The following is a 12,193-nucleotide window of genomic DNA, read 5'->3' on the forward strand; positions in this document are numbered from 1 at the left end:
ATTGAAATCCGGGTTTGTATGATCCTGAATTTAATTCCCAAAATAAATATGCATCAAGATTCATATTAGTTCAAATAAATTTTGTATGACTTATCAATAATAAATAATATTAATATTGATGTTTATGTCAATTGTTTATAATCATTTTATTTATAATTAAATAATTTATTGATTTTATATAAAAATAAATTAATATAATTTGTCCATTGATTTGGGCTATTTTATTAAAATAAAAATTTATATATATATAAAAGTCAAAATTATAACTATTAAGACCTATTGTCTTCAATTTATCTGTACTCAACACGAAACCTGCCTCCTGATCTATTTAGATGAATCGGGTTCTGCTGGTTCAGTGGGTCTCCCTAATTCTATGACACTACAGTAGAGAAGACATCAATTCGAAATCTGGAGGGTCAGATGTTCCAAAAAAAGAAAAATCTGGAGGCCGGCGAGGGATTAGGAGTTCCGAGGGCATAGAGTTGATTTTGATATAGAGGAATAGAGAAATAATGAGTGCAAAAATGGCCGCGGCGGCGTTTCTATTAGCTTTCTTCGCCAGCCAGCCACTCCTGGCTCGGGCTGACGTTGTCATGGTCTCGGAGGCAAGACAACTACGAGAAGAGGTACGCCATGGGATATTAATTTCCAACCATTATTCCATTTTGGAATTCAGAAATAGAGTTTTGGATCAAACGGTGATCCATGCTGTGTGAAGTTGTTGCATCTTGCAATTTGTTAGGGTATGCTATATTTGGAGGCGTTGGAGAGCTGTAGTGCGCGTTGAACTTGTTATGCATTTTTTTTAATTTCCGTTCATTCTCAAACTACTACAGACGGTGCAATCCTGATTAGTAAATGTAAGAGATGAAAAATCGGATGAGAGGGGCAAACGGCTTGTATGATCTTACGGTTTTCCTGATGGTTCATATAGGAGATAGCAGACAATCGGGGAGGAGAGCCTTTATAATGAATGACTTTGTTGACGGAAGTTTACACTCGGTTGGGACTGGCTATTAGTCAGTAGTAATAAGTTAAATGAGAGGAAGAATAAGGATCATATAACAATGCAAGTGGCTCAGTCGTATAAGCCTACATCCATTCTCTAAGTAGCGAGCAGTTTCGCTAAGTTGAATTGAAAACAACAATTACAACCATCAATCTATTTCCTCTCTGTTACAAAGTTAAAAGATAGAAAATCCTACTCTTACCCGTAGGAAAAAGTAGGTATATTTATGTGTAGCTTAGCCACTTAGTGGGAGATGACATGCTAACATGATGGATAATGTGCATGAATGTTGTGGAGGTAGTGGAATTCTGGTCTAGGGTTTGTGGCATCATGGTTGAGATGGTAGATTGTTATTGTGATATTATTGGGATGTGGTATAGGTCCTTATAGGTATGCGACCATTACTCCCTCCCAGGAAGGGATAAGCTCGACATATCTTATTTTGTGGCTCGTCGCTTTTTTGAGGGTCTTGAGGTACTGACAAGATCTTACATCCACATTTGCAGCATGGATGATTTTGATTGAGTGCGAGACATGAGGCATCATGATAGCCTTTTTAGTAAAATTTAGATTATTTATGTTAAATATGAGAATGGTGCTCAACAAGCCAATCTTTTTAATTTTTTTTAAGAAGCAGGTAGCTTGCATACTCATGATTGCTTGTAGGCCTACATAAAGTACTTGGGCCAATTTACATGTGCCTTTATGTAATGATTTAAACATGTATTTTTTAGCTGTATTGTGTAATTATGTGCCTTTATGTAAGATTTAAGCATGTATTTTTGAGCTGTATAGTATATTTCTTTCATCATGTTAGTTTTTTGTGTGTAGATCAGTACTTCTTATACCTGCTTTGGGCTAACACAACAGTGGTGCTTTGGATGGATGGCGTACCAATCATACACCATCCTGCGCACCTTGGGTTTGGGTGTTTGGCATGAGATCAAAGCAGGTGTGAGGAGGATTAATCAATTTTTATATGCTATAACTAGTTGATAAACAATTAGAGCATTCTCGGCCAATATACACTTTTAGATTGGTTGAAGTTTAACATAAAAAGTTTGATCTTGATAGTTGTAATATCATTATTGTTTTTTTTTTTTTTTTTAAATTTGAATTTGAAGGTAATGTGTTAAATCATGGGGATCAATATGGTAAGCTTGTGAAACAACAATTCTTTAGAGTTTAGACAAGAGGGGCCTTTAAAATGTGGGCTTGTAAGATAATGGTTGAAGCAATCATCCTCTTCATCATCACATGTAGTTTATGTTTTAATGGTGGTGATGATCTATGTGATGATTATGATGGTGATTGAAGGTTAAGCTATCTTATATTTAAAATTATGTTTTTATGCCTTATTGGTGAAAAAAATCTCATAAATTGTCATTTGCACTTCAAAATCCAACAAGAAAACACTAAGAGATTTTAAAGAAAAATAAAAGACGCTATCCTCAGACAACCGTCAGAGCGGGTTCCTCACATGCATCGAATTGTAGGGTAAATAAGATAAGTGCATAAGACTAGCAAGCCGATGGTCCACCACTGCAAGATTGTCCAATTTCTCCAACAAATGCTTCCAAATCAACCAAGACACGACACCCTAAAGTTGCTTCACTTTGAGAATAAGGATACAGATGGAGTGGCACTTGCGGAGAGACGAAAGAGGTTAGAAGCCGAGACGAAAGGTTGGAAAGAGCTCACAAGATTTCCGGAGGGGATGAGAAAGAAGGCGAATAAAGCTCGCAAGCTTTTCCAATAACCCGCAGGTCAATAACAATTTTGTTCACAATAATCAACTGATTTTCTTCACAATATCTTCTCATATTTATAGGCAAGGTAGGGGAATGCCAAAAGCCACATAACATTAATTTCCACTAGAACCGAAGCACCATTAGCACAGAAATCCCCCCCAATCTTTTCGGAAAACATTCCAAACACAGGAATCGAAGCAGCAGCCGCGGGAGACAAGGAGGCAACACGGAACCAAGGAGCCACAGCCACGGGAATCATCCCATGCATGGAAAAAACAACAGCCATCCAGAAACCCAAGAGGCAAAGCACGGAAAACAGTAACCCCATATTAATTCTTATGCATTAACAAGCTACGGTTTCCCAAGAGACAAGAAGAAAGGGAAAGGGGAAGGGACAAGGCCACTCCAAAAGTAAATCCTTCTTAATGAGATACCTTTAGAGAATTAATGAGCTACTAAACTCCAGCTCAAACAACTAAGAGAACAAGCTCAACACCATATGCTTCAAAACAGCCAACCCGTGAACCATCAGCAGCCAAGGACCAATCGAGCCAGCAAACCAAAGGTCTACTAAGCCTTATGCACAATCTACCATGATCATTGGATAGCTAAAAAAAGAAAAGAGCATAAAATATACTATTGTTCAAATAAAAATAAAAATTACAGAAACATTTGATCGAACAACAATTCTTTAGACAAGAGGGGCCTTTAAAATGTGGGCTTGTAAGATAATGGTTGAAGCAATCATCCTCTTCATCATCGTATGTAGTTTATGTTTTAATGGTGGTGATGATCTATATGATGATTATGATGGTGATTGAAGGTGAAGCTGTAGTATCTTATATTTAAAATTATGTTTTTATGCCTTATTGGTGTAAAAAATCTCATAAATTTTCATTTGCATGCTTGATGTTCAAGGGGGCGTGTTTATCAGTAATTTGTAGTTTTATTTTTAGATGCATGCAAATTGAGCAGCTCCTCTTGTTCAACTTGCAATAAAAAACCTTTTTTTATGAAAAAATAATTTTTGAAGGATCTATCACTTTAATGTAGTTAATGGCATTGTTTTGACCTCTTATTGCAACTCTGGTTTTTATTATTACTTAATAAAAAGTTGCAATTGGGCTTTTCAATTACAGTTAGAATGCCCAAAAAATAATTTATAAAGGACCGTTCTCCTAACAAGTATTCGTGGATCTGATCATCTGAGTAAATATACTAATGTTTGCGACATATACTTATGTTCTACTTCATGAGAACTAGAGTTTAACTTCTATCCACCAAATGGAATTTTTTTAATTGGAATGATTTGAACTTAAACATTAGGGGTTAGACTGTTTCTATGTAATTGCTAGAAAACGGTTCAAATTTTATGTGATATTAAATTAATGAAATGGTTCTTATTTTTTAAGCTAACCTTGATAAATGAGAAAAGTGAATTTAAGCTTGGAAGTCACATATGAAATTTCTTTTTGCGTCTAGTAATATTGATAAAAATTAAAAAAACAAGCATGAGTAAAATTGAAAATCGTTGCAATTTAAATAAATTCAGTATTATATTTGTGAGAAATGAGTTTATTTGAAACAAACAAATTATCAGTGAAATACACTCATTGTAACTCTTTTCAAGAATTTAATTCTAACCATTTAGTGACACTTATGTTGAGACAAACTAGTTTTAGACATTGCTATCAAGTGCCTAATCTTCAAATTGAATTTTAAAATAATTTGAACATAATTCTCTTTCTATTTTAAAGGTAAGAGACATGTTTTATCATGCCTTTGATGGTTACATGCAACATGCTTTTCCACGTGATGAGCTAAGACCCTTAACTTGTCAAGGGGAAGATACACTTGGTGGTTATGCTTTAACTCTTGTAAGAAAGCCATCATTAATCATTTTATTTTGTCTAAACGAGTTCATTTTCTTAAAACTTTTGTTACCATTCATTTCCTTGAGCAGATTGACTCTTTGGACACATTGGCCTTACTTGGAGATCGTGAGCGGTTTGGTTCTGCTGTCGAATGGATTGGTGAAAATGTTCGATTTGATATTGTGAGTATTAATTAGGCTATTCTTTAATTTGCTTTCATTAACGGTTTTATAATTACATTTTATTACTTGTATTTTGTAATGTTTCTAGTTGCGCCTTTATAAATAAGGATTTTGCACTCTAACATGCTATTGTGATAAATGAGGAAAGGGTCAAGGCTGTTTAGGTTTTATTTTTACAAGATTGCCCATGCATGCTACACTCTTTACAGAGGGTTTGGCCTAGTGTAAAAGCTTGGATTTGGCTTGGAGTTTTAATCATATTGCATATAATAGACACACACGTGCCCAGCCATTGAACCTATCATTTTAAGGTGGTTAAAGTTTGATCTAGTGTTTCTTGGTTTAGCTTTTGGTATAGAACTTGATAGATGTTGTCTTTCCAAATTTTTTGTGGTTTTTTGAATTATTAAATTACATTTCTTTGATTTGTTTATAATCTATGCTCTTATATATGTTTGTATGAATGTGCTTATGTATGTATGCATGTGTGTTTTTGATCTTAATTTCACAATTTGAGATGAAGGAAAATGAAGCAATTTGATTTCTCGTGTTTGGTTTTCATTCAAAATGAACTGAATTGACTGACTTTTATTTACATGATTTGGTTATTCAATTTTGATTTATAATGGTTGCTTGGTTGGTTCGACTAGATGAACGAAAACCAAAATTAAACAAAATTGATGGGAGTTAGTAGGTCTAATCAAAGAAACGATTGGAACTAATTGTAGGGCAATTAATTTTAAACTTGATGGGTCTTTTAAGGTTTTTAGTGTGCCAACCATGTGCCATCTATGACATTTCATTTAAATGAATTTGTTAAAGGTGCTAATTAGCCTGCCTTTTTGTTTTTTAATTTGTGCCTGGATTGATATTGGATGTGCTAATTTAAAGCAGTTTTATAAGAAACTCTTTCCCTATTTCAATGCGCATTAAAGTGTATTTTTTTTTTTCTGAAAGTTTGATAACATAATATCTTAATGGGTTACCTTGACACAGTACTTTCATGAAGCTTATTTCTTTCTCATAGTTTGACTTTTGAATTAGTTAAATAATCGGAACATCTCATGACATTACATGAGAAAATTCTTAATAGTTTTGTTATCTTTTAGTTTTGTCTTTCATAGTGCATCTAAAGTGTGATTCTACTTGAAGTCCTAGAATATAATATCTTGAAGGGTCATGCACATGTAGGTTCCTCAAGTTTGGATGAACTAATGTGTAGCTCGATAATTTCAAGAGGTTTCCTGCATGCTCTTAGGGTTCCGAGGTATGTAACAGTTAGTTTCATTGATTAAGATAAGTCCTTGTTTTGACTAAAATGATCGTAAGAAATTCTAGATATTCCAAATATTTGTTCAAAAATGTAAACTATTCTAGGATGGAGAGGATGGGGTTTGTAGGAAGCTTTGATATATGTGATGTAGATCTTTCCCTTGTTTTTTTCCTGCGGTTGGTTCTTTTTTGTTTTTTGTTTTTTGTTTTTGCCCAAAAAGAGCGTGTGAAGTTTTGAGCTTTAGGAGGGATTTAGGTGGGGTGTGCATGTTTGTGGAGTATGTGAAGGGCTATGCATGGTAGTGTAGTATTTCTTGTTAAAGTGTACATTTTCTTGAGGCATACCTATGTTTATTGGTTGACTGCCCATTCCATATTGGTACCATGAAGTCAATGGTCTTGTTTCTTAATGCGATCCATAATTCTAAACCACCTAACAATTTCTACTTTTCTGTGGTGATTTTAGCTCAAATAGTGAACTTGTCAATGTGAATCAAACAGGTTGATTGAACGAACTAATAGTTGTTAGTGCTCCTAAACTCTAGGGAAATGTTCGGATCTTACCAAACCTTATACAAAGTAGGACGGTTAAGGGTTGATGATTACTAATGCAACCTATGATGAGATTTATTATCTACTAATTTGAACAGAAAATCATCGCTTTTAATGTTAAGAAAGTATACTTGCACCTTTCAATCCAAAATATAATCTACTGGCTGCCAAAATATGAAATCCTAGAAAAAAATAATGAATAGAAACAAAATTATAGCACTGATCATTTTCATGAAGAAAACTAGCACATTTATTCTTCACATAATTCCAATCACACTTGTAACATCAATGAGTAAACAAATAATAATAAGAACATGGATAATAATCACCAAAAGAAGAACAAAGCCTCATGCAGATACATGTAGGCTTGATTCTCAAAGTAGTTCTCTACACCACTGAAACATTTGAAGAATGCACATTTAATGAGCTCTCATGTAAGAATAGTGAAAATTAGAATCATGCAACTATTTCACTAACTCTCATTTTTCAATATCTTTTACTTCCTCATGCGTTCTATTTATAATCTACAGGAGGACCCAAAATAAGAAACTTTTTAGAATATGGTAAGCTTCATTCAAAACACAACAATTTCATTACATCATGCATGAATTACAACAGCACAAGCCTTCCAAAACATGTCCAACTAAGCCGACATAACTATAGGACTCAAGTGTCTTAGAAGGAAATGAGCAACTACGGTCTCCAGCTACAGCTATGCAATCAACGAATGGCCACCATAAGGAAGGAACCAAAAATTTCAGCTACAATGCCTGGAACCGAGCAGCCCTATAGAAGAAGTAGAAGGATACTTAGCTATAATGCAAACAATGGGAATAAAACATGGCAACAAAAGGAAATAACAGGAAAGGAATAGCGGGAACATAGTAGATGGAAGTAGAGGTGGTACCGTTGCACTTTTACTGCAATTGACTCCCGGGACTGTATTGCAATTCAGCAGTTGAGCTTGGTACTATGGCATCAGCAACTTCAGGAGGAAAATCTGCATCATTATAGGTCGAATTCTGGCTATGTAAAACCTATGCGATTACATTTCGTTTATTTCATTTTGTATTTGCTGATGTTTTTGAAGTTGTGAAGATACACTTGCAAAAACTGCAAGTCCTAATGGAGCAAACAGTGAATTTCTGTTATGCTATATATAACTCTCATAAATTAAGAAGATGGAGAGGTATTGGTTGCAAGAAGGTTATTAAGTACTCAGAAGAAACACGTTAAATGAAACTAATTAATTCTTTGTAAGAAGGATGCAAAAATAGTCCAGGCCTTTTTCAGCAATAATGGCAATATGCCATTTTGCCATTTTTCCATTCATAAAGAACTCTGGGAAGGTTCCTTGTAGCAACTTTTAACCACATTTATAGAATATTAATAACTAATTATGATTGTTGTTATGAATGTATAGCAATAGGAATTGATGTTTTTTGGGAAAAAATATGATTCATTGTGTGTTCCATCATTTAGGTGCAAATAAAGAATTACTGATTATTAAGAAAAGACATGACATTAGAAAGATATGACCATCTTAGCATCTATAGAATATTTCTAATTCAATTTAGCATAGTAGGTTGATGCAAACAAGCAATATTTGAAACAATTAAGCGAATGTAATTAAATAATAACGCACAACCATCCTTGCTGTTATTATGAGAATGAAGCAATTTCTTTCTGAGCAATTTGCCCGACAAGCAATATCTTGAAGCAAATACAATCATCAGGATGAAGGAATCAGAAGTTCTAATAGAAGCAAAAGTTCCATATGTGAACAAAGAAAGAAAAATTGATTTGTATGGGAGGATAAGGAATCTGATCAGTTAGCAATTGAAGCAACCTAATTAAATATTTCTTTGTGAAATAGAAAGCAACCTTATATGTGATAATAATACATAGCATAACTTCATAATCAGAAGATACAACCATCTCTTGTACTATGCTAATCATATCCTCATATCGATAACTTTTGCAGCTAATCACAACCATCAGCCATCTATGGAATTTGTTATTCCTAGCCACTCGTTGCCTAATGAACTAACCTTATAATACATCAATACTCTTAAAAAGAGAATGCCTCTCTACATACAGTGTGTTATAAACGAGAGTACTATTTCCTACATACTTATTTCTCTACAATGCCTTGCATCTCTATTACTTAATCGTGGTATCATAGCTTTCATGCCAACAACATTCTCTCAGTCTTAACCTATGCCTCTTTGTTGGTCCACTAATTAGTCTTCCCATCTATCACCCAATATGGGTTACTCAACCACAAATATAAGCAATACGTTCACTTAAACAACCCTCAACGTCAACCGCATCTCACCTTAACTTACTGATGGCTAACATTAAGGACATGAGAATCATCCATTGTGGATATCTCAACTACTCAAAAGTATTTTGAGCCAATGGTTTCGTTGGACATCTCGATGGGTCAATCCCATGTCCAACAAAACAAATCACATAGGAAGACAGGCTCCATCCTTCCCAACCCACATTATGCCATTTGAATTCTCATTGACCAATATCTGGCAGTGGCACTACTTGGTCATCTCCCCACTACTTCATCCCAACGTTTAACTTTAGACTCATGTGTCAAAATTTGGACCATTGTTGAAAGACTAAATGAACTCTATATATCCATGCAAGAGCAAACTATGATGCAATATTTCTCTACAATCAAATCTAAGGTCAATTCCATAGCAATTGCTGGCTCATTCCTCGATTTTGAGGACATCATCCTCTACACACTAAAAAGTCTGCCTCTTATGTACCCGGCCTTCAAGTCGATCATTCACAAAAATCTACAACCTCTTAGCCTTTATGTCCTCGTCATTACTATGTAGTGAGGAGATAAACTTACAAACCGAAATAGCTCCTGAGCTTCACGCTGTCCACACCAAGTTGACCCCTCTGCCCTTGAAACAAGCCGACCCTTTGCACTTGTAACAAGCTGAAGCTGTGGGCATGGACTCTTCATTAATTTCTTTGGCAGAGGCAGAATAAATTTGTCTCTTCAAACATATGGTTGATGCCCCTCCTCATGATAGAGAGGTACCAAACAGTCTTCACCGCCAACAATTTGTCAAATTTGTGGCAATATTGGCCACACAACATCTAAGTGTTTGCACTGTCAAAATCTAAGTTATACTAGCTTCCCTCTAGCCACACATGCATGAAGGACCTTCATCTACTCCATCCACTTAGCACTGCATGACGGACCGATATCTTTACACCGAAGAAATATCACATCTCACATCCAATCCTATTCATCTTTCATAACCCCAAGCCAATGGTCTGCAACATAACTCTTGGCGGTGGACACTCATTGCCCGTTTCTCATACTAGTCACAACTTGCTACTACACCAAATAATAAGCTTTTGCTTTCACAAATTCTTAATGTTTTAAATCTATCCTATAACCTTCTCTCCATACAACATCTAGCTAACGTTTGCTTCAACTCAATATCCTTTGATGCCAATGGTTACACAATAGAGCACTCAAAGACTTACCAACTAATCCTTAAGGGACCTTGCCACAAAAGCCTGGATTTTATTCACTACTCTTATGCTTTGCTTATCCAACCCACCAATCTGGCACTCTTCTCCACACAATAATCAGAACTTATGGTATCAGGGGATCGAAAACTAGGGGTGTCAATTTTTGACACGATCCGAAAAATCCTGGTTTGGGTTGACCTGGTTAACAAACGGGTCGGGTTCGGGTTCAGATTTTTGACCCGTTTCAAAAAACGGGTCGGGTTCGGGTTGACCTGGAAACTCGAAATCAACCCGGTTTCCGCCCGCATTCATCCCGTCGCCAACTGCCGTGCTCGCAGCCTCGCGCGGTCCTACACTCGATTGCGAACTCCGCTAGTCCGTTCGCTGTCGCGGTCAGCCCGCGCCCCGCACTCGCACCGTCGTGCTGTCAGCTTGCGACCCGAAAGTAGACTCGGCCGGTCAGCCCACACCCCGCACTCGCGCCATCACGCGGTTCCACGGACTTTGTCTGCAAGCGCGGTGCCGCGGACACCGCCCGCACTCGCGCTGTCGCGAGCTCGCTTCTCCGCAATATGCTAAACCGGGTCGGGTCAACCCGGCAACCCGTGCGGGTCGGGTCCGGGTTGAAATGTCCGACCCGTTTGCAAAAACGGGTCGGGTTCAGGTTGACCAGTTTAGATCCGGGTCAACTCGGGCTCGACCCGAACCCGACCCGTCGACCCGAATTGATAGCCCTTATCGAAAACCCCTATACATCCACAATTTCTATTTTAGCTAAGAGTTATTTAATAATGTATATTCCTCCGCTCATCTATGTTGACATGTTGTGTTAACTATCAAAAGTCATTGTCTACCCTTCAGTGATTCTCATTCTGATAGCTATAAATCTATTGAGTTAATTTACTCTAATATATGGCTTCCCCAAGCATCTCATCCTGAGGATATAAATATCATATTTCATTTGTTGATGACTATAATCGCTTTCGTCGGGTGTTTCATAGCGCCAAAAATCTGACACAACATTTATCTTTACAAAATCTCACAATATGGTTACATGCCAATTCCACAACTCAATTAAATTGTTTAGAACGAATGACGATGGTGAAATCCTCAGTTCACATCTTGAACACCGCTTCATATGAGGTATTCATCACCAATATAGTCCCGAACAATGAACATAAATGCCAAAATATCATTGAAACATCTGAACACTCCAACTTGATGCAGATCTTCCCCATTTCTTTTGAGTTGATGCATGATTAAAAGGCTGCTTATCTCATTAATCTGGTACCCTCTCCCACTACCAATAAGAAGTGATGTGATACAATCCATGCGAAGATGAATTACTTAAAGGAATTCGCACACTTAATATTCGTAGAACAACTAATTATATCTTTATAATAATTTGAACGACGAGATAAAACATTAAGAACGGAAAACGAGCTTACGGTTGAATCACACGGGTAAGAGTTAAGACCACATAACAATCAAGTCAATCTAACGTTGCGCACATGAATGGTTTTCCTCAAATATCCCTAGACTAACAATGAGATTAATCACTAGGAGTGTCTACTCACTCAACTCTCTAATTCACTAGGCTTAGCGGATAAAAGATTAGCATGATTTCCATGTATCAAGATATCACCACAATAGAGATGTAGAGTAAGAGGATAAGAGAATGGGATGAAGAGTTTACCCAAAGAAAGAAGTTCTACGAAGCTCTGGTGGTAGTCTGCTGGTTTGAGAGGAAGTAGACGACAACGGGCGGCTTCTTGGGCAGCGGGACAGCAACAAATCCTTGCTGTAGTCTTTGGACAGCAAGCAGGTGGCCTGGAGCAGATTTCAGATAGCAGCTTTTGGTTCTCAAGGATGTTGGACAGCAGTTTTCTTGACTCCAAAATTCTGGACAGCAAATTACACCAACTTGAAATACTGGACAGCAACTGGACAGCAACTGAACAGCAGCTTGTAAGGCTAGGAACCCTTTGGACGGATCACAGGACCTGCCCAGAAACCTGAGCAAAAGCTTGGCGGGGGAAA

The 12,193-nt window shown here is 36.8% G+C and overlaps 1 protein-coding gene across 1 annotated transcript in view; it reads left to right on the plus strand.

Moving 5' to 3' along the window:
• The first annotated feature begins 367 nt into the window (after positions 1-367).
• The window catches only part of LOC110099422 (alpha-mannosidase I MNS4), a 54,715-nt gene continuing 42,889 nt past the window's right edge, over positions 368-12,193 (plus strand). Inside the window, exons 1-3 of the mRNA XM_020826564.2 lie at positions 368-626; positions 4,518-4,637; positions 4,724-4,816. Of these exons, the coding sequence (XP_020682223.1) occupies positions 513-626; positions 4,518-4,637; positions 4,724-4,816 (327 nt within the window). The 5' untranslated portion in view covers positions 368-512. The remainder of the gene's footprint in view (positions 627-4,517; positions 4,638-4,723; positions 4,817-12,193) is intronic.

This window comes from Dendrobium catenatum, unplaced genomic scaffold (assembly GCF_001605985.2).
Source record: "Dendrobium catenatum unplaced genomic scaffold, ASM160598v2 fragScaff_scaffold_1022, whole genome shotgun sequence".
Taxonomy (NCBI): Eukaryota; Viridiplantae; Streptophyta; class Magnoliopsida; order Asparagales; family Orchidaceae; genus Dendrobium; species Dendrobium catenatum.